The sequence below is a fragment of the Emys orbicularis genome, chromosome 6 (assembly GCF_028017835.1).
Source record: "Emys orbicularis isolate rEmyOrb1 chromosome 6, rEmyOrb1.hap1, whole genome shotgun sequence".
NCBI classification, from domain to species: domain Eukaryota; kingdom Metazoa; phylum Chordata; order Testudines; family Emydidae; genus Emys; species Emys orbicularis.
The window spans coordinates 38682305-38705995 of NC_088688.1; the positions used below are offsets into that span (position 1 = coordinate 38682305).

The following is a 23691-nucleotide window of genomic DNA, read 5'->3' on the forward strand; positions in this document are numbered from 1 at the left end:
GAGTACGAGCCAGGCCGATGGGCTGCCTGCTACCACCGCTGGGAACCGGGCTGGGGTAGGTGCAGGGAAGCCCGGCTCCAGCTCCGTTTTCATTACCGTATTTCTCTGCTGCGCTCAGTGCCGCTCCTCCTCCGTCCTTCTCGCTCCCCTCGGCTTTCCTAGCGGTGGTGACCGGGTTGAGGCCGCGACGGCCCCGCCCCCACATTCCATTCCCTAGATGGTGTCAGAAGGCGGTGGCGCCTGCCCCATCCCCTTTTCCCACCACGCGCACACCCGAAGGGCGCGCCCAGGCTTGCGAGTATATGACATCTCCAGAGGAAACCCCGCCCTCTTTCGCAAACAAGCTCCGCCCAGCTGCGGTCCCCACCCCCACTGCTAGTGAGCCGAGCACACGGCCGCCGCCGCGCCGGGCCCGTTCTATTTATGTTTGTAGGCGCTGCTTTGCATAGCTCCGCCCCTGCCGTGGGCGAGGCAGCAGGCACCGCCCCCTTGCCCATACATGGTGGCGATGGGCGGGGCCGCCATTCGGCTGTCGGTCGCTCTCTTCCTGGTGCCGTTTATAGGGTACAGCCACTTCCGCTGTCTGCTTAGAAGCGGCGCGATCATGGCGGAGCGCGGTCAGCTCCCTCCCCCCGCTAAGCGCCTCTGCTGCAGACCTGGCTACGGCTCGGGGTGCAGGCCGGGCCAGCGGGCGGGCGGCGGCGGACCCGGCAGCGGGGTGCTCTGTGCCGGACCCTCCTCCGCGGCCGCCGCCGCTGCCGCCCTGGGGCTGCTGCCGCTCGGCAAGACTCAGAGCCCCGAGTCCCTGCTGGACATCGCGGCTCGCAAGGTGGCGGAGAAGTGGCCCTTCCAGCGGGTGGAGGAGCGGTTCGAGCGGATTCCGGAGCCGGTGCAGCGCAGGATCGTGTACTGGTCTTTCCCCCGCAGCGAGAGGGAGATCTGCATGTACTCCTCCTTCAACACCGGCGCCGAGGACCCCGCCGCCCCCGGGGGGGCCGCTGCCAGCACCGCGCCCGGCGGGGCCGCGGACGCCGCCGCCGACGAGACCCGCCTGCCCTTCCGTAGGGGCATCGCTCTGCTCGACGGCGGCTGCGTCGATAACGTCCTGCAAGTCGGTGAGTCACTCACCGGGAGCCGGGCCGGCCATCCGGAGCCCCGCGCCCCCGTAATCCGGGCTGCGGCCCCTCTCCCGCACCGCTGTAATCCGGCCAGCGGGGCTCTCCGGGCCCCTCGCCAGCCTGTCACCCACCTGTAATCCCTGCCCAGGCCACAGCGCCGCTCCTGCCCTCGCCGAGCGCCCTGACCCCGCGGCCAGCCCTTCACCTCTGCTCTCCTCTCACCTCACCTAGGCAGCTGCTGCCTCCGCCCCCCAGAGCACGGGCCCTGCAGCCCTCCGCTCCCTCCGTGCCCCCGGCGACCCCCTTCCTACCCCCCTTCACTTCCAGCCAGGGATCCAGGCCTTGCAATTTCCTTTCCCGTCCCCTCCCCCTCGCAACCGGATTATATGGCTCCTTCACGCCTCTCCTCGGCATCCAAGGCCAGGTTACACGCTGCTTCTGTCCGCCTACCAACTGCCCTTCAAATCTGCCCTCTCTCCCCCTCACGCCCCCACACAACGCCTGTTTACTCTCCGCCCCCGGCTAATCAAACGCTTCCCGTCCCGTCCCTTTAACTCTCTTCACACTCCTCCCCCCGCCAGTCCCCACTCCCCCCTGTAATCCCGGCCGTGCGGTCCCACCTCACTTTGTCCCCTCCCACCCCCACTAATCCGGGCCATCGTCATACCCTGGGCCACAATAGAGGAGATGCCAAACCCGCCGCCGCCGCCTCTGCCCCACAGACCGGGGAGGGCGAGGAAATGAATCAGCAGAAGCAGCCCCCGTGGGGGGAGGGAGGGGCAGGGATCTGTTACCTACAAACCCCAGGAGCGAATTTGCGTGGAGAGGTTCGGGTCGCTGAACAAAGGCACTTGCAGGGGGGCAGCGGCAGCGACGCACGGGCGGGTTGCGAGCTGCGGCAGATATTGCAACCTAAGCCTGGGGCTGCCTTTGAATCACCCCACGTTTGGCTTTGCGGGATGGGGGGTGGCTGGATAGCAAAGCTGCCAGATAGCGGATCCAGCTCGGGCTGCCAGGACTGAAGGGGCGGGGGGGAAGCTGAGCGATGGCTGGGAGGAGGGGGAGCTGCTGTGTATGGAGGCGGCGGTACATGGGGTGCTGCCAGTTGCTTTGGGATGTAGCTGTTCCTCGCTTCATGACAACAGCAAAAGGGGGAAGTGCTGTTCTTGCTTCTCCTGGAACAATACTCCCCCCCCCCCCACCTCCGCTGCTGCCGCCTGCTGCTGCTCTTCACCCTCTCCAGGAGATAGATCTCTCTCTATTTAACTCCTCCCTTCCTAGTTAGTTTAAAAGGATCGGGGGGTGGGTCCCCTCCTCCCTCTGAAGGGAGGAGGAAGAGGAGCTCTGTGATGGGGGGGGGAGGGGTTAGTCCCATCAATAAGAGTGCTGGAGGAGCTACATGGCCGGCTCACATTTTCCTGTGGGTCTTGGACACAACAAGGGAAGGCTGTAGATTTCCCATCTCCTGCGCTGCCTGGCTTGCTCTGATGGGGAGAGGATGAACCACCTCCTGGTTTCTGATGGTGGTGGGGGAGGCTTTACAGACCTAGCAATCCAGGCCCCGCTGCCATGTGACAGAATGGGCAGATGGGTTATAATTTCCCTAATAAAACTTCCGTGCAGGGTGAGGTTCTCTTGTGCTGGAGCTGGAGCTTTCGTTTTGTTGTGTTTAGCTGAGTGTATTTGCCAGTTGCGCATCTCGAATCGCCGTGAGGCAATTCCCTGTGGTGGAGGAGGAAGATCTGGCACTTTGTTCTCATTTTCATGTTTATTTGTGTCCTTTTCAGTTTTCTGCCAGCCTCCGAAAAGGGGAAGCCAAACAAAAGAGGCTCTTTATTTCTTTTCACTGCCTGCAAAATAGTGAAGATTTGACAAAGGGAAAGAAGGACTGATGACTTAAAGCTGCACGATTCCATTTTCCCTCAAACAGACTTGCATAATCTTCCCCAATATGCAGTTTAAGCCTGAGCTTTTCTCTTCCCTGTCAAGCTATCAGTTTTTGAGCATGGACGTGATGACATTTTTAAATGGACTGAAACCAACAGCAGGATAGTTCACAACTCTCTCTCTTCTCTTCCCCTTCTTCCAAAGCACTTAAAACAAAAATGGATCCGTTTTTTCCTTTTATTTATGCCTTGTTTTTAAAGATTTGAGGGTGTAGAGTTTCTGGGCCCAAAGGCCCAATAGATTTTAAGATCTGTTGCATAATTTTGGTTCTCATGTAATTTTGCCTCACTGCCATCCTTGGAGAGAACTCAGTTGTTTCAATCCTGTCTGTGGTTCATTTGAATTCGAATACAATCTACAAATGTGATGTCTGCATGGTCATGTATTTTCCAAAGGCAGACTCTGTTGCTTTTTCTCTAGGTTCAGTGCCCTTCCCTTCTGCCTAGAGGGGGGTTCAGCGTTGAGACATTTTTTTAAAAATCTAATTACGTTTCATCTTACTTTTGGCTTTCTGTTTCTTTCCAGAGGACTGAGGGACATCTGTGGTTCCGCACTTGTGGCAAAACCAGAATTCAGTCTCATTTTGGTTTGGTTGGCAATGCTGAGAATTTTTTTTTTCTCTTGCCTGTGCTTGATTCTGCTTGCAGGCGATGAGGAATGACAGGAGTGCACATAGGGAGGGTTTCTTGGCTGATTACATTTAAGCCAGGAATTCACTGTGAAAATAAAGCCAAGGGGCGATAAATAAAAGATGCAATCTTCTCTAGGAGACAGACACCCAGCATGGGCTTTGCTTTGCTTGCTTTCAGCAGTAGAAGAGGCCTCAGTGAGTAGTTGTGAAGGGGGGGGGGAAGTAACTTTTTTGTATAGCTTCAAAAGGGGAGGGGCATTTAGCAGTGTTGGCAAGGGTCAACGTGAAGAAAGAAAATATACATAAATACAATTTAACTTTTGACTACTGCTCCTGGAACACTTAAGCACAGTTCAAACAAATGCTATACAAACTGTTGAAAATAAGTCTTTTGGGGAAGCCATTCAAAAGTAGCACTGTATCAATACCAGTACTTTGAAACACAATGTCAATTGTTCTGACTGGGGTGGAGTTTTTGTTTTGGAGGGCATAGCAGTATAACTTTTAGATGGCAGAGTATCCTCCAAGTACTTGTGTAATTTGGGAACATGTGTCAGAGCTGGTAAGGATTTTGTATTTGAAATGTGCCTTCCAGAGCAAAAAGATGTAAGAGCACAAGCAACTCCACTGCAATGAATTATATTGGCTGGAGAATGGAGTTGGCTTCATGCAATGTGGCAGACTATGTAGCCTAATACTGCTCTTATATAAGTGTGGTTTTAGTGACGGTATAACTGTGAACATACTTTCTGTGCAGTATGAGTAATAGAAACTTTGTACATTTTTACAGTTGTGCTTGCCCAAAGCACAATTATTGGACAAACCACATTTTATTGCATATCCGATCTAATTGTCATACTTGCAACACTAGTATTAATACAAACAGGTTGGAGATTTGCTAAGCAAGCCATATAAATTTTACTTCAGTGCTAGTTAAATGAAAATATTTGCTTCTGAATTTTACATTTTCAGTCAATACACTGTAGAAACATTAAGCTGAAAGAAACTTATTACTATGGCAACTTGTTTTCAAGCTATATATATATAATTTTAGAAGCATTCAATCTATTAAAACTACTTTTCATTAGGTGCCTTTTTATGAAAAACCTCTATTTTTGCAGCTCTTTGTCTCACATCTGTATTGTAAAGGACTACTTTGCACAAAATTACGTATCTTGTAAACTGTATAAGGATTTTTTTCAAGCAGAAATCTTGAGTGTCTATTAGTGTATTTAAAAGCTAACTTAATTTATTCCAATGTAATTAATTTCATTAATAAGCATAACTTGTTTCAAAGGGATTTTCTTGGGTGGGGGGGGAAGCTGTCAGTTTAAAAATCATACTTGGATCAAGACTGGGAGAGGGGATGGCTTAAAAACAAAACCTAAGAGAAATGAAACATTTTCACTTTAAACCATTTTAAATCACTAAATATTGCCCAGCAGTGTTTGCAATCCAAACATTACAACATTTTCAAAGTATATTAAAATTTGGAAGGCAAATTGACTGACTGCCTAGAAAATAAGTTTTCGCTTGGCCAATCTGAAAGACATGCCAAAAATGAGGGGAAAATATAGATGGTGAAATGTAAATCTGTTTTAATCTAAGGTCAGTTGTATGTCTGCACTGTATAGACCATTGTTTGCTCACACTGGTCTCTGTTTAAGACATTACAATAATTTCCACAGCAATACTCGACATCAAAATCACGGAAGTAATATCTAGGTATTACTTCTAGATATGAATGGCAGGGGGATGAGCTGAAGGGAAGAACTTCCTGAAGAAGAAAAAATGTGAAGGATTAAGTGATTGATGCTTATCACATTTCTAAGATTTGTTTAATGTTGATATTGTAAGCCAGCAACCCAGCTTATTTTTCTTTTGAAGAGGGTTATTTCAAGCAGTGTCTCTTCACTGCATAATGTTGGGTTTTAGACAGTGAAACATAGTGAAATGCAGTTGGAAAAATGTTACTAATTCTCTCCAGAGAAACTTTATTTTGGTTTTCTTCAGTGTAAAATAACCTTTGGGGCTCTGTATATATTTCTTTATTTGGATTCTTAAATTAACTTTAAAAGGTCTGCTTTTTTGTTTTTCTCATACTGAGAAGAAATGTTTTTCTTCTGACTCAGATGTTTCTATGATCATTTATTTTATTATTAAAGCTTAATTAAAAAAAACTACAAACCTGAGCCCAAGTACAGTAATTGCTCTCAAAAACAGGAGTCAGTTTTTTCACCTGGAATGGAATGCTTCATGAGACTACATGTCACTTTTTTCCTGTAGAATTATGGTTAAATATAATTATAGCCAACAACTTTCAGATGCTTTTATGGATCTAATGGATTAGAATTTTTGCTAATTTTCTACTTTTGGACAACTTTTCAAAAACACAATTTAAAATTCATAGATTCGAAGGCCAGAAGGGACTACTGTGGCCATCTAGTTCAGCCTCCTGTATAACACCGGCTATAGGACTTCTCCGAATTTATTCCTATTTGAACTAGAGCATATCTTTAAAAATAAAATCTAGTCTTGATTTAAAAATTGCCAGTGATGGAGAATCCACAATACCCTGTGGTAAGTTGTACCAAGGACTAATTACCCTCATTGTTAAAAAGCTGTGTATTTTATTTCCAGTCTGAAATTTTTAGCTTCAGCTTCCACCTATTGGAGCTTGTTATACCTTTGTCTGCTAGATTGAAAAGACCATTATTAAATTTTTGTTCCCCATGTATATAGAGCCAATTAAATTATAGAGCCAGTTAGGCAAATGTCATTGCTCTTGTTTCCAACTTTAATTGTTTGAATTTCAACTATATGGTGTTGAACACCTTTTTAATTGATGAGAGAGGCCACGTTGAATGTATTTTTAATAAAGTTGCCAAACAAACTTTGTGCTATGAATTTAAATGCTTCCCTCTGCAGACATGAGACTCTTCATTTAAACAAAGTTGGCTGAACAAATAATATTTAGCTATTTTTTGAAATCTGTAGTTCCTTTAGTTTATCTAAAAGTCTCTTAAACTTAAGTAACTGTAAATGAATTGACTCAAGTAAGACTGTCCTTAGTATGGAACAAAATGCTTATATTTCACTAACTCTTTTTGATAAAGTTCTAACGTTGTCCTGGTATATGTAGTGACTTTTTTGTGGCCGGGGGAAAAAGGGAAGGGAAGAACATGTTAAACTATCTGCTACTGTCTTTAAATGGGAAATGTTTCTCTGCTGACATGCTGGCAGATGCAAGCAGGGTTTCTCTAGCAGTAAGCCTGATGTTGGAATTTTGGTTAGGAATGTATGATTAAAGGAGGTCATCTATAACCTGTTTAATACAGCACTGTGATACAGACACATGTGGTGTCTGACTTTGTTTTTGTTTTTTTGTTTAGAGCAAAGACTACAATTAAGTTTGGAAGATTAGATTTTTATCAGTAAATGTCAGTAAACATTGATTTATTTCACTGTACACATACAAATGGGTGAAAAAATATTTCCATAGATGATGATCGAAATGTACAGATAGGCAAATAAGGAAAAATGCTGCTTGAGAACCTATAAGAGTAAAAATTGAGTGATTTATATTTTTGAATTAGGCTTGTTACAAATGGGCTAGCAAACAAATAGTAAAAACAGGTATGATCTGTTGATTTTCAGGATATTTACCGTGTATATTTTGACATGTGTTGTCAATTTGTTTTAACAGTTTTTACAAAGCTTTAACTTATTTAATCTCAACATCTACTATCGTTAATTAACTCTCACTACCCTAATTTCCTGCAACTGAACATTTAAATTGAAAATACCTTCGGTGACTTGGGTTCTAACCCAAGTCAAGTAGTAGTGGCCAATATTTTTGTGTACAAAACCACAAACCAATTAAATAATTTTTAAAGATAAATCTTGCCTCAAGGGGAGAAAAATCTGAATGTTCCAGTTTCCTTGTTAGATTTGGAATGTGAGTCCTTGATTAGGGAACAAAGGAGCTGTTTTCTCTCTCTCTCTCTCGCTCTCTCTCTCTCTCTGTACACATTTTTTAACATGTACTGTTAACCTTGAATTATTTCTTGTGAAAGCGTTGGTGTGTAACACTTTGCAACAGTGGAATATTAAATGTGGAAAACTACATCTTTTTTCTTTTGATAGGTCAATTATTTGAAACCAATTATTTTTCAAGTCACTTTTTGAAGTGACAGAAACTTTGTCCTGAAATAAAGCTTACTGTTTATTTATAATGTAAATATTAATGGTAGTATGTGTGTCTTTACAGAAAAGTAGTGACACCGTCCCATTAAAGACAAAGTTCTAATACTTTATTTTAAATAAAAACACTTGATTCAATTACAGTTTGTGTGTAACATATTTCCATTGAACATAATTTAAAAATGCATAGATCAGTTTTATAGAAATATATTTTATTTGGATTCACCTGATGAAAATATTTAACATTTATTATAGCTTAGCATTCAAAAGTTTACTTATAATTATTCTTTTCTATTTCTTCCCTTCTTGAAGAATCATTGCCCTGCAAACAGACTTCGTACTCTGAGATTTGATAAGCAGAACCTGACACTTGCATTGATGTTTCCCAAGCTTGTTTTTTCTAAGAATTCTAAGAAAACAATTTTCATTTTAAAAACTTGCCATCTCTCTCAAATTCTGTTTAAGAAAATGATACCAGCTCTGCATATGATCAGATGTTTTGGTATGTAGCAATTCTTGAACTATAGCCAGCTGTCGTGTCAGCAGCTGATTCATTTTTTTTTTTTCTCTGCAGTCTGACTTTCAGAAATGAGCAATTAAAAGCTAAATGTGTGGCTTTTTTCTGGGGTGGGCGGAAATTAAGAAGCTATTGAAAAGTCAGAGGGCTGGATAAACTGATTTTCCTTGAAATTCAGTGACTTTTTATTTGTTGTTTCCTGTTTTTCCATGTATATAACCTGATAAAAACCTCTATACATGTTTCACTTTAATTGTACAGTGCCAAAAAAGCCACATATAGCAGTGAAACTGGCTACAGGTGTGAAGGATAATCCATTTTAGAAAATGATTCTAAATAGTGGGTTAGTGTTGGAATGTAATCTACCTAGCTGATCTAGTTGTTATGCAACAACAATTCTTGATTGTTAAACCAGTGTCTCAAAATACTTATAAAAATTTATGATAAATTGGAGAAGTAGCTGGTATTCAAACTTTTTTCTTCTAGAAGATATGCTTGGGGGAAAAGTTTGACTACCTGAAGAATTGGCAGTAGATAATAATGAATTCAAATCTTCAGATTATGAATATGCTGTTTATGTAAGGAATTTGTTGTAAGACTCAAAAAATCTTCCATGCCTAACAAAGGGTACAGATTAAATGTGAATTCTGATTGCCTGGAATGCAGTCAGCCTGACAGCATGCAAATACTTGAATACTGTGCAATAACTGCTCTCATTGTTCAGGGAAGTCTCTCTGTGAACCTTCAGTTTTTCCTCTTGGTTTGCTGTCTAATACTATCTGTGCATTTAAATGTTTTTCTCTCTTTATTGGACGTGTATCTATTGCTTGACATGGCTTCATAACCGTCATTGACCTGGATCACTGGAGATGTCTGCTGGTGCTGCATAATGCAGGCTTGCATCCTCCTTCTAGCAATATGCCAATTAACATGATTTACGTGATGTCCTCATGATGCATCACCACATCTTTTTTGAGATTATGTAGCCATACTCATATAGGCTTTGGTTTTATTGGTTGAATTGTTAAAGTCCCAGTGCCTGGAAGATTTGTAATAGTAGTCACCAACTTTAAATAATTTTACTCTTATTTAATTTCACAAATTGTATGAACACATCAGATGAATGTAGCTGCTAATAGTAACTAAAGTGTAGAGAATTGCTTTGTGATTGTTAGAACTGATAGAAAAGCCTTTTGCACGCCTTTTAACTTTGCAATTCAATGTACTTTAGTCTTCCTTAATGTAGACTTTCTATACACTAACTTAAAAACATACCTCCTTTTTTTGAAAATTTGAGAACATAAAGTCTGAAGCATATACTGTGGCAGAGGAGAATCACATTTAACTGCATTTAAAGTATATTTTCAGGAAATAATTGTGAAGTGATCTGCACCATCACACACTTTTAAAAGAAGAGCTTAATTTTTTTTTACTAAGGCCCTCTACTTCTTGTTGCAAGTCAGTGCACTTGACAGTCTTTGAAATAGCTGGAAATTTTTGTATTGGAAATGCATGGGCAATGGCTGAGAGAGTCTGACATTAATTGGAAGGATGCAGTAGAACCTGTCAGTAAGTTTAAATTCGTACTAGTAGAGCTAGCTGATCAGATAAATCAGAAGCTCATTTACTGAATTAATGTGCTAAAAATTCAGGTGATTTACCTCTTGTCCTGCTTTATTTAACAACCTGCCTATTTACATAAGTCATCTTTCATTGTTAATTGGTGTCAGACCTCTAATACGTTCAGGAATTGAATGAAAATATGTTGAGGGTGGGGGGGAATGGCATATAGAATGAAATATCACAGAAATAGGCATTAATATATCTTTTTATTGTCTCTGCTTCCTTTTTGTTGTTGTTGGCGGCCAATAGTTAATTGCATTCAAATGATCGCTTTGGTGACTGGAAAAATCAAATCTTGCATAGCTTTGTGAATTCTAAGAAACAAGAAACTCATACTTATGCCAAGTTGAACTGCTTGGTGGTTACTGACAGCACCAGTAGTTATGCAAATACAGTGCACGAATTGAATACTGCATATACAGCTGACTACAATGTCTAATTTATATTGACTAATGAAATAGAGAACATGTAAGCATTTCAATAATTGGCAAAATTGTTTTATAAAACCTGAAAAATAATGGGATTATAATCCACTACGGATCAGAATGAATTGGTTTACATATGTTCTAACTATTTTGATATTTTTATTTAAAACTTGTATTCAGAGCTATTGGTATTGGTTGTCTTCCATATTTTTAAATATTAACTCTGGTTGTCAAGGTTAGAACTTGGGTATTTGGTTCCTCGTGTTTTGAAACAGTTAAATTAATATTTCCTATTTATCTTGAAGTAACTGTTGTCTGTTTTTCACCTACATATAAATGATTGGTCATGTACTCTGGGTATAGTTCATGCTGCTGCTATGTTCAGCAAATAAAAGCAGCTCGTAGCTTATCCTTGTCAGTAGCAGCTGTGGGTTTTATTACTATTTAGTTAATCTCTAGATTTAGGCCTGATAGTTTGACCAGTCTACAATTCATATAGCATCAATCCATATTCAGCAATAAGTAACTTGACTTATATTACATTAGTATGAAGTATAAATGCAAATAGTGTGTTTAGCTTATTTTGCAATTTTATGACTTCAGAACTTCAGACACCTTTGTCATTAACCTGCAATTTGGACAGAAATGATGGTGGAAGAAATGACATGTTAATAATTCATTAGAGAACCAATCTTTATTCGACATATGTCTACAAATATTCTTCCTGGAATTTTTTTTAGAAAAGATGATAGTCATTGAAGGTTTATTACAAATATTACAGTAAGCTATTGATTACTTATAAAGTAGTAGTTGAAATATAGTACTTACCTCCTTTCGCATATCTAAGGGACATAATGCATCGATCTGGGAGGGTGAGAAAGTGGGTTAGTTAAAACATAAATTAATGTTTTTTTACAAAATTGGCATAGATTACTAGAAAGAAGCTAAATTAAACATAGCTGATCTCCATACCCAAGACCTATTCTGCTGAATCCACTGTTCAGACAAGTTCAGAATTAGGGAAACTTGGAGATACACAATATTTTGTGTAATGCACTACTTAATTAAGTAAAATTTGAATCTTAATATTTTAGAATAAAAGCTGATTGTGTTTTGACCAATAAATAGTGGGCCAGTTGACTAGGTTGTAGTTGCAAAAATTAGTTTCATTTCTTCCATTGATTTGGCTTGTAAACTGAAATCTCACAGACTGACTATAATTAGTGTCTTGGGGATAGAGTATCAAATCCATTAGGTTTTGGATCAGTGTCTGGACTTGGTGTAGCTATGTTATATAGAAGCTTGAGGCATCACTTTCACTCCTGTGCTTGTTGATACAGAGGGATATGGGAAATACAAAATGTACAATTTAACTTTTGTGTATGGCAGGGCATCATATGTCCAATGATACTGTACTGATCAGTATTAAACTCATGCGTTCAGCTGAGGGTACTTTAGCTGAATGTGCCACTTAGACAGATATGGAGGTCAGTGACTGGAAATGGGAAGCAGGACTTAACAGTTGGCTTGGTTAGCCTGATCATGTAAGGCAAGCAGAGGGTAGTTTGGTTAGTGCTATTTAAAAATTCTGTATACAAAAAACTATTTTGATCACTGAAACCTGTCAGGTAAAACTGTTACTTTGCAGTGTTCACTGCCTGTCTTGGCAGTAGTATTTTTTTTATGGGCATAGGGGCAGGAACGGAGGGATTTAGGAGTGAACCAAGGCTGGTTCATTAGCAGGATGGGAGTTGGAGAGAAAAGTAGTGAAATGTTGGACCTTTCATAACTACTTGTCTATAAAGTGTGAGGTCAGTGGTGATGTGTGTGGTAAGGGAATGGTCAGAGGGGGAACTTCTTAATTTGAAAGATCCCAGAAGGAACTGTATTTAGTGAGGAGAAGATTGAGTGAGTGGCCACATTAGTGAGTGGAAGTGTTGATCTACAATTGATGGCCAAATGAAAAAGGGACCACAAAGAAGCTAGTGGGTTAGATTCATTGTTACCACAGGCTTTTTAACACCAAGAAGACTGCAAACTGCACAATAGTTAACCCTATAAAAGACCTTTTAGAATATAAACATAAAGTAACATGTCTTTACTCTTTCCTTTCTATTTGTAAAACCACAATTGGATTGAGTAAGCCTATTTTCCTGGCCTTCATAACATACTAATTTTAGTTTAACTTCACTGTGATTTGATGGCTAAATATACCTCCAGTTTATCAGAAGCAAAACCAAGACTGGTACTGAGTTACAGTAGGGACTCCTCAGTTAAAGTTGTAAAACAAAACCACCAACTCCATTTCTGTCCTAGTGTTTGGCACAGAGCTTTTTGCAGTGAAATGGACATTTTATACTATATGGGTCTCTCAAACATCCAGCTCTGTGTTCATCTTCCTTCTCAGCAGGTTGGGGTGAATGGCTTAAAATATTTTGAATTTAACCTGTAAAGAGAAAACAGATGAAAATGCTGTTTCCCACCCTCTTTGTTCCACTTATTCTTGTTTATTTGTAGTAGTAAATATTATGGTGGAGGGAGCTGTTGTACAGTGCCCAGCACAAACGTGGAGAAATCCCTTCCTTGAAGAACTTTATAGACACAAATTGATTGGAGATGGGGATCTAACATATGTAAAGAAATACTGGAAGGGTTGGCACAGCTTTACTAGTTTGAAGTACTGTTTACTTTTTTTGATTGTAGGTAGAGGTGAGGAGTAGGAAAAGTCACAGCTTATCACCTGTCCACCCACAATCAGCAGGGTAGCTCTTCTTGGGCATTATGACAGAGGACTCTTAAGAAGGACAAAAGTGGCTGTTTGGATTTTTCAGAGCATTTTCTGCATGCATAAGAGGCAGCATGGGAGAAAGCTGTTTAAGGGAGAAGCTGACTGAACAGTTAAAGCTGGACCGAGGCAGGGATTGTTCTCTTAATAGCTTATTACATCAGGGAGGTAGGGTGATGCTAAATTATGATGGGGCTTAAAGGTGAAGACAGAAAGCTTGTACTGAATGCAGAGGTGAAGGGCAAGGGACCCATAGGGGAGGTTGATGTGATCAGAGTGACAAACAAAGACTATCTAGCCAGCAGCAGTCAGAATAGACTTGGAGGGAGCAAGGTGGCAGTAGTGAAGGACAGAATACTGGAGGCTGATGTATTCAGGATGTGAAATTAGAGCTTGGACAAGAATTTAGGTTGCATGGACAGAAAGGAGGCTGTATTTTAGAGTCGTTGTGTAAGAAAAAGCATAGACTTAAAAATGTCCTGAATGTGGCTCCAGTAAAAGGGCAGAGTCAAATATGACACCCTGCTGATGGGGCCCAGTTATTGAGAGAATGGCGGGGGGTGTCCAGTGTTAAAGTGAGAGAGACGATATCAAGAGTTTAGTTTTGGCCTTAGTCTGTTTAAGATTGACATCCATGAAGAGATGTCACAAATGAGATGCTAGGTTGGATAAAAGGAGACCACTCATCAATAGCAATGGACATGGTGAGTCATCAGCATAGAAATTGTAGTTAAAGCCATGCTTGTAGTGAAGAGCACTTAAAGACAAGGAGACGATTAGTGTAAGGATTAGAGCCTTAAGGAACACCCAAAGAAATGGGGTCAGGGATGAGGATGCCCACCAAAATGAGATGCTGACAGAGTGATTAGGGCGGTGGGAGGAGAACCACAAAAGCCAATGAAGATCAGAATTTCAAGAAGTAGAGTGGTCAACTAACAGCCATTGAGAGGTCCAGGAGGATAAGGATAGAATACAGCCCTGAAAGTTGGCCAGGAAGAAGTTGTTGGAGACTTTAGTGAGAGTAGTTTCAGTGGTGTACAGAGTGGACGCCAGATCGAGGGTCAAAAACAGAATTGGAAGAAAGGCATTCCAGACAGTGATTGTAGATGGCATGTTTGATGAGTTTGGAGATGAAGGGGAGGAGAGAGATTGAGCAGTTTGTGGGAGAGGTGGGGAAGTCAGTAGGATTTCAGAACTTCAGCCAGAGTTGCTCAGCAGCATGAGAATAAGAGCATAGAAAACAGGTAGAGGGGTGTGTGTGTGTGTGTGTGTGTGTGTGTGTGTACACATGCGTGCTGGGATTAAGGATGGATAGGGAGAGGCACACAGGAAGAGAATCTGTGAATACTAAAGGACTGAAAGATATGAAACAAATAGGTGGCAGGGATGTGAGTAATGTTGGAGATGAGGTGGTCAGAAGGGGGAAGTACGAGCTAGGCATATGCAGACTAAGCAATTGCTTAGGGCTTCAAGCAGCTCTATTATGAGTATGTGGTGTGGAGTGGGGCAAAAATATTCCTGCTTAGGGCCCCCAGTGGGTTAGCACCAGCACTGTCAGGCAAAGAAGCAGGACGCTAGGGGATCGGATGGGACACTGGTATCGAAATTGAAGAAACTAAGGACAATGGTGGGGTTTATGATGAAACGGAGAGCTAGGAGTTGAAGTGGGAGAGGACCATGGATACTCTGTGTATGTGATGTGATCAGGGAGATGAAAAGAAGTGGTGGATGGACTAGTGTGGGGGTTACCCCCCCAAGGAAAAAATAAATGAGGAGGGAGGATTGACAGCAGCAGGATCATTAGAGAAGCCTGGTATCTCCAATGTAATGTTAGGAGGATGACTTTGGGGTAGGGATAGGGGAATGGAGGAGGCTGTTGAACAAGAGGATGGTTGCAGAGACAGAGGAGGGAAATCCAGCACCCTGTGAGAGCCAGGTAGAGAGGGATGGAAGAAATCATGAATGACAGGTTGGTTGGTGTTTTTGTTTTAATAGGGAATGAACTGGTGTTTCAGAGGGGTCAAAGAAGGAGAAAAGACTGGAGGCTGGGATCAGGTCATAGGTTGGAGGGGGACCAGTGGGGATTACATAAGAGAGGCCGTACTGGGTCAGACCAAAGGTCCATCTAGCCTAGTATCCTGTCTACCGACAGTGGCCAATGCCAGGTGCCCCAGAGGGAGTGAACCTAACAGGTGTAATGATCAAGTGATCTCTCTCCTGCCATCCATCTCCACTCTCTGACAAACAGAGTCTAGGGACATCATTCCTTACCCATCCTGGCTAATAGCCATTAATGGACTTAACCTCCATGAATTTATCCAGTTCTCTTTTAAACGCTGTTATAGTCCTAGCCTTCACAACCTCCTCAAGTAAGGAGTTCCACAAGTTGACTGTGCGCTGTGTGAAGAAGAACTTCCTTTTATTTGTTCTAAACCTGCTGCCTATTAATTTCATTTGGTGGCCCCTAGTTCTTGTATTATGGGAATAAGTAAATAACTTTTCCTTATCTACTTTCTCCACGTCACTCATGATTTTATATACCTCTATCATATCCCCCCTTAGTCTCCTCTTTTCCAAGCTGAAAAGTCCTAGCCTCTTTAATCTCTCCTCAGATGGGACCCGTTCCAAACCCCTAATCATTTTAGTTGCCCTTCTCTGAACCTTTTCTAGTGCCAGTATATCTTTTTTGAGATGAGGAGACCACATCTGTACGCAGTATTCAAGATGTGGGCGTACCATCGATTTATATAAGGGCAAGAATATATTCTCCTTCTTATTCTCTATCCCCTTTTTAATGATTCCTAACATCCTGTTTGCTTTTTTGACCACCTCTGCACACTGCGTGGATGTCTTCAGAGAACTATCCATGATGACTCCAAGATCTTTTTCCTGATTCGTTGTAGCTAAATTAGCCCCCATCATATTGCATGTATAGTTGGGGTTATTTTTTCCAATGTGCATTACTTTACATTTATCCACATTAAATTTCATTTGCCATTTTGTTGCCCAATCACTTAGTTTTGTGAGATCTTTTTGAAGTTCTTCACAATCTGCTTTGGTCTTAACTATCTTGAGCAGTTTAGTATCTGCAAACTTTACCACCTCACTTTTTACCTCTTTCTCCAGATCATTTATGAATAAGTTGAATAGGATTGGTCCTAGGACTGACCCTTGGGGAACACCACTAGTTACCCCTCTCCATTCTGAAAATTTACCATTAATTCCTACCCTTTGTTCCTTGTCTTTTAACCAGTTCTCAATCCATGAAAGGACCTTCCCTTTTATCCCATGACAACTTAATTTATCTAAGAGCCTTTGGTGAGGGACCTTGTCAAAGGCTTTCTGGAAATCTAAGTACACTATGTCCACTGGATCCCCCTTGTCCACATGTTTGTTGACCCCTTCAAAGAACTCTAATAGATTAGTAAGGCCTGATTTCCTTTTACAGAAACCATGTTGACTTTTGCCCAACAATTTATGTTCTTCTATGTGTCTGACAATTTTATTCTTTACTATTGTTTTGACTAATTTGCCCAGTACGAACGTTAGACTTACCGGTCTGTAATTGCTGGGATCACCTCTAGAGCCCTTGTTAAATATTGGTGTTACAGTAGCTATCTTCCAGTCGTTGGGTACAGAAGCCGATTTAAAGGACAGGTTACAAACCCTAGTTAATAGTTCCGCAACTTCACATTTGAGTTCTTTCAGAACTCTTGGGTGAATGCCATCTGGTCCCAGTGACTTGTTAATGTTAAGTTTATCAATTAATTCCAAAACCTCCTCTAGTGACATTTCAATCCGTGACAGTTCCTCAGATTTGTCACCTATAAAAGTCGGCTCAGGTTTGGGAATCTCCCTAACATCCTCAGCCGTGAAGATTGAAGCAAAGAATCCATTTAGTTTCTCCGCAATGACTTTATCGTCTTTAAGCGCTCCTTTTGTATCTTGATCATCGAGGGGCCCCACTGGTTGTTTAGCAGGCTTCCTGCTTCTGATGTACTTAAAAAACATTTTTTTACCTTTTGAGTTTTTGGCTAGCCGTTCTTCAAACTCCTCTTTGGCTTTTCTTATTATTGAGGCATGACCAATATCGAGGGCTTGTCAACACTTACCGGAGGATCGACGCGGCGATCGATGCATCAGTGGTCGATTTAGTGGATCTAGTGAAGACCTGCAAAATCGACTGCCAGTCGCTCTCCTGTCGACTCCTGTACTCCACCTGATCGAGAAGAGTAAGGGGAGTTGATGGGAGAGCGTCTCCTGTCGACATCGCGTAGTGTGGACCCTGTGGTAAGCAGATTTGAGTTACGCTATTCACGCAACTCAAATTGCGTAGCTTAGATCAACTTTTCCCTTTAGTGTAGACAAGGCCTCAGACACATCTTATCAGAGAGAAGGAGGCAGAAAAGGAAATGAAGGTGGTTTTGGATTTGGGCAGGCAAAAGGAGTTGGAGAAAAGAAGGGAAAGGGTAATAGGAGAAGGTAGAGCTGTGGAAGCAGTAAAACAGGAGAAGGGGAGGGAAAGAGGAGAAACTTCAACAATTAGTCTCTTAGCCTATGTAATGTGCAGTAATGGACAGATACAAGGCATAACTTTAGTAGGATTATAAACAATTTGTGTGCAAATATTCTGTTCTAGCACAAACCCAGACATTTTAGTGCCTGTAGGTATTTGTTTTTTCTTTCAATGTGATATAGGAATTCAGCTTAATAAGTGATTACAAAATAAACCATAACATACCATCCACTTTACAGGACTTAGCATTGAGGATCTTGTAAAGAGTGTTTGATAGCAGATGGGATAAAACATCCATACACAAAGTCTTTGACAGTAAAGACCTCACTCTTGGCAAAACTTAAAATAAACCTTGGACACATGGTTGCTATTACGTTTAACTTTAGCAGACAGTTTGAATCATTAAAATGAACTACTTCTGAGTTCCTTTTTAACTCCTACACCCTACAAGCTTTTATTTGATAATATATGGATACATATTCCCAGAGTTAGGGAGTGAAAAGGAGGAGAATCAAACATCTGCAGGAGAGTAAAGAATCCAGGCAACTGCTTCCTCTTGCCCTTGGCAGCTTTTAGCAAATATGAAATCAGCTCACCAACAGTAAATAGTGGATTGTAGTACCCTCACCAATAACGTTCTTCCTTTGTTTCCTTCTCCCTGAGGCCTTTTGCATGGTAATGGTTTGGGGTAGGTCTCCTGTCCCTTCCGTGCATAAAGCTACTGGATGTGTGGGAGTTTTCTCTCCCCTTTCCCTTCACCCTTACTGTTTCATGTGGAGCCAATTTCAGGGTGTCCACCTATCCCCCTATGCATAGAGTCAATTTGAGCTGCTTGTTGTTGTTTTGTTTCTCATACATGCATTGAGAGGTGGCTTTGGGTGCACATCTTGTGCATGTCCCTTCCCCCCTCCCACTTTGCCAATGCTTGTGCAGTTAGAGCTGTTATAACAGAGAGACAGTTCTTATGCACAGAACTGGTTTGGTCAAGGGTTTTCCTTCTTCCATGAGCAGATAGCACCATGCGAGCTAGACCTAATACAGGGCAGCAGAGAGGCAGTTTTAGAGCTCTATTATGTGCTCTTGATAGTTGTGACACTAATGCTCAAGGTTGTTGACTCACTTGAGTCCCATGTACTGATAGCAGATGCTCTCATGAATATGGTTGTGGGCTTCCATTAGCTCCAGCTATACATGTCAGCAGTTCTGAGCCTGTTGTAGTGGCACAAAGGTGGTGTACTGATCAAGGACTGGGACCAATACCTAAGGTCTTTGTAGCCTATAAATATATCATAAGCTAAAATATCAGCCTGATACTTTTTCCTGTTGAGACTTATAATGTTAGGTTATAATCTATTAGGCAGCCTCAGTCTTTGCTTTGAGAGAAGTTGAAACTGTTCCAATTATTCATATGACCTCTAGTTTCTCTCTGCTTCCCCCTTTTTCTGGGGAGGGGGCACATTCTTCAGAGAACAAGCTCAGTAGTTTAAAGAAATATGCTGATATGGCAACAAAACATGGTCAGAACACTTTCTCTTTTGAACTCAGATCTGTTAGGCCTCAGCAGTCCATTCTAGCAAACTTGCTCCCTGCTATCTATCATTAAGTGAACTTTTCACCATAATGACAATGAAACAGGCATCTCAAAATAAATTTATTCCACTTAGAAATATTTTAGCCATGAATATGTTTAAATGAATAACTGATTCCATCTATGAACTATGTTGTGCCTGACTGTAACTTTTGACAGAGAAGATATTATTGCTGTGTTATTAAACCTGTATTTTCAAGAATTTCTTTTGAGCCTCCTTTTCAAACTTGGGTCCCTAATTACAGATTTAGGGGGCCCAAAATGATGCCCAAATGGGCACTAATCACTCCAGGGTTCCTCCTTTGTCCTTTCCAGAAGTCTGTTCACAGCTCCTGGGCCAGATAGAACAGGTTATTCTCTGCAGCTCCCTCTTCAGAACTAGAGTACTTTAGAAGAGGGTGAAAAGGTGATGTAGACCTAAAGGGTCAGATTCTGAGGCTATGCCTACACTACAGCCAGGATCAATGCTGAGAGAGATCCACCAGCAGTCGATTTAGCGGGTCTAGTGAAGACCTGCCAAATAGACAGCAGATCACTCTCCAGTCAATCCCTGTACTCTACCCCCGATGAAAAGAGTAAGGTAAGTCAACGGGAGGGTTTTTCCCATTGACACCCCCCCTCTCCCCCCATAGTGTAGACCCTGCGGTAACTTGACCTAAGGTACGTCGACTCAAGCTACGTTATTCATGTAGCTGAAGTTGCATAGCGTAGGTCGACTTACCTCGGTAGTGTAGACATAGGCTTAGAGTGACTGACTTAAAGTGCCTTGAGAAGGCTAGTGGAGAAGTCCCTTTGTGCTTAGGAATTTGGTGGCAGAGGCAGCTCTGTTGCTTCCTGCATTGACCACCTCCCCATCCCTGGTGTCAGGGTAAGGAATGGCTGTATCTGCCTTCTGTGGATGGGATAGTTAGGGTGGAAGAGCATGGCAGTGGATGTCTGCTACTCCTGATCCTCCACTGATGTAAGTTAGCAGTGCCCATATGAGCCCTAGCTTTTGTGGTGGGGCCAGGGCCGACGGGGGGGAAAGCCGGTACAAATTACTGGGGCCTGGTGGTCCAGAAGGGGGCCCGGCTTCCCTGGCTTCCCCCCCCCCTCGTCGCCTTACCGGGGCCCAGTGGTCTGGAAGGGGCCCAAGGCCCAGCTTTCCACCCCCCCCTCTCGGCAGCCCTGTTTAGCCGGTCCGCCCTTGCTGGGGGGCCCGAACATTTTTTTTTTTATTTTTTTTTTTCATCGGGGCCCGAACCCGCTCTCGGCAGCCCTGGGTGGGGCCAGCTGGCTCTGAATAGAGAAGCCATAGCAGGCTCCCTGTGGGCCCTCCCTCTTTTGCGCTCCGAGCAGAGCTTGGATGGAATGGAGAGCCAAGCCCAAAATTCTTAACACTTCCTAGTGTCCTCTGCCACCTCTCTGTCCTCAGAGTGTGCGCTCTCTATTACAGATAATCATGCTATTTTCCAGTTCCTCAAGGCCATTCAGCGTTCTTTTAAGTCCCCAAAAGATAAAATACACTATTGCCCATTTTGAAACTGGAGTGAATGAATCAATTTGTAGAGTATCAAAAGTTGGAGTTCCTTTGTTTTGTAAAGCAGACCGTGTCCACTAATCTCCGAGACACCAATGCACATCAAGTTCCTCTGCTCATCAGAAATGCCTTAGATTCACAACTGACAATTGCAACTTCCGGTAGAGGTCTCTAACACTTGCATTGCCCTTGAACTCTCACAATTACTATGGCCATGCTAGCAGTAGCCTTCACGGATAACAGACTCTGGGTCATCTCAATATGCAGTCTTTTCAGGAAGCAGCCAGTGCAGTCAATGTCCTTGTGGATATTAAAAGACCTGATGATAATGGTGACTTGGAACAAAAGCTGGTTGACTAGTTCTCCCTCCTCCCTTCCCCTTAAGATGCCTTCCTTTTGGGGTAGACCTAGCATGAGCAAGGAAAGTGTTTATCTCCACATAGTATCAGCAAACAGGAATAGCTGATCTAGATCCATAACTACCTCTAAACCAAGGCTTTTACCCGTACAACTACATCTGCAAAAATCACATAACTGGTATTTATACTGGTAAAAATTTTAAGAATAAGCCAGCTCATAGGAGTCCTCTGTCTAGTGCATGGGTCATAAGAGAATTAAACATTATAGGAGCAGGGAAGGGGTGTATATAATTCTTTGACATGCATAGCATGTGCCTAGTACGCTGCTTTGCCTCAAAGCAAATAACCAGTAAGTCTAGTTATTAATCACTCTCTTAATGCCAAGCACTGGAGGCTTTGTGCCACCAGAATGATCACTACCTGTGGTTTACTCTACTTGTAGGTAGTAATTTTTTGTAACATTTGAATTGTGGGGGGGGAGGGGGCGGGGCGGGCGAGCATATTCCCTTCCGGCTCGTGTGTGAACTTCTCACGTGAACCTATAGAAATGGTTCTCCTTGTTCTTTCAAATTACCTGGATAGCTCTGGGGAAGAAACTGGGTAATCAGACTATATCAACCACTGCAGAAGGCCTGGCATTTGAGTTGGGTGGTGTTGTATGGGATGCACTCATTTCTTCAGTATACCATGTGTTTTCACCTGGAGTCCTCTGGGTTTCTTCGAAAGCTATAAGCTTTTGTTTAGTCTGAAAATACAAATACCAATTATTTGCCTTGTTTAATTTCCAAACATTTCCCATTTCTGGTGGTGGAAGGGAGAATACAATACGTTGTTTTCAGACTGTTCTAATGATTCCTCAATGCTTGTCTTCCCTCCACAGAAACTTTTCAACTGAAACCTTTGCAGAAACCCTCTCCTCTTCTGGCTAGTGGCAAGCTTCCCTTTTTACTTTTGGGAACTGTTCCTCCCTCCATTTGGAATATGGCATTGTTAGCTAAATTTAAATCCATATCATGAGATATATTACCATACAATAGAATGGGTGAAAGAAACACTAGTGTTGCATTCCATGCACAGATGCATTTTCTTACTCTACAGAACTTGCAATGGTCAAGGGAAAAATGTACCTAAGATTACTTTAAAAAAAAAAAAAAAAATTGAAATGGCTAAGTGGAAGCCTATGTTTTGGATATCTAGGTACTTATAAGTACAGCAAATAGAGGGAGAATATGTAGCTGTTTTACACTGAGCATGTGGATAATTAATATAAGACAAATCTAGAATGGAATATTCTCTCGTCCCAATGTGTAAGATGCTTTTTATACTTGTAAGTACAAATATGGTCTCTTCCTATAGGATATTACTGAAACTTAAGCATACCCACACCAAGTAGAATATTTTTTCCCCCTAATTTTCTTCCTTAGGGTCCACTTCTGCTTTGAAATATGACCAGATAAAAATGGGCGTCACTTACTCAGATTTGTTCCATGTATATATTCGTTCACATCTCCTTAATAAAATAAATGTTCACAACTTTGTTTTTCCTGTTAACCCTGCAGGGACATAGATCAGAGTTAGCTGGATTCTCTTCATCCTTGTGCGTCAACAGAACTGTTCATTAAGTTGTGATCAGTTGTTCCTCTGCAATCTCACTGAATGCAGTAGGGTTACACAGGTCTAACAGAGGCATTACTTGGCTTTCAGGATCTCTATTACTGCAAGTAATGCATGGGAAGGAAACAACTCAGCATGACTTGTAGATCTCAGGCTGAGTTTGCAAAGTTGGTAGTTACAAAGCAATAAGATTTTTCTAAACTGAGCACTTAATGTGAACCTCATTGAGACTCTAAAAATGGCATTGCGGGGCTCTACTTTTATAGCTATTGTTCAAAATAGAACAGTGCTTGAACAAAATGTTGTATATTGGGCATAGCATGCTATGACGTGTGTTTCTGTAATACATGCTTGGTAGAAAGAAGAATAGAATAAAGCAGATACATGTAAAATATTAGATAGAAGGTAAAAAGGGGTGTGATCCAATTCAGATAAATGCAAGCAATACAGAACCAAGCTTTACTGAAGGCTGGGTGGGGATGGAGTGCATTAGGAGCCTGACTTCCCACTTGCATCTTGTGCAAGACCCTGTCACAGTTGAAGTTTCTGCACATGAGGAGCACAGCATCTGCTCTGTGATGCACCAAGGGAGGGGTGTGGAGGAGGCATAGCTGTGGCATTGCACTAGCCTGCATGGCATTGCACTAGCATTGTGCACCTGGGCACTTGTAGTGTGGGAGGTTAGCGCTCCTGACTGGCTCCCTTCCCATACGTGTGTGGTGCAATCTGGCACTAAGTAAGCTTGGTTGGGTTGCTCACACTTGCTGGAGCCCTCCTGAGCTCCCCATAAAGCAGGGGTCAGCAACCTTTCAGAAGTGGTGAGCCGATTCTTCATTTATTCACTGT

At 42.3% G+C, this 23691-nt stretch overlaps 1 protein-coding gene across 2 annotated transcripts in view; it reads left to right on the top strand.

The window, feature by feature from the left end:
• The first annotated feature begins 604 nt into the window (after window positions 1-604).
• Window positions 605-23691, top strand: part of ZSWIM6 (zinc finger SWIM-type containing 6) — a 168922-nt gene continuing 145835 nt past the window's right edge. For both annotated transcript variants that reach the window (XM_065406676.1, XM_065406678.1), the window contains exon 1: window positions 605-1115. In XM_065406676.1, coding sequence (XP_065262748.1) covers window positions 605-1115 — 511 coding nt within the window. The remainder of the gene's footprint in view (window positions 1116-23691) is intronic.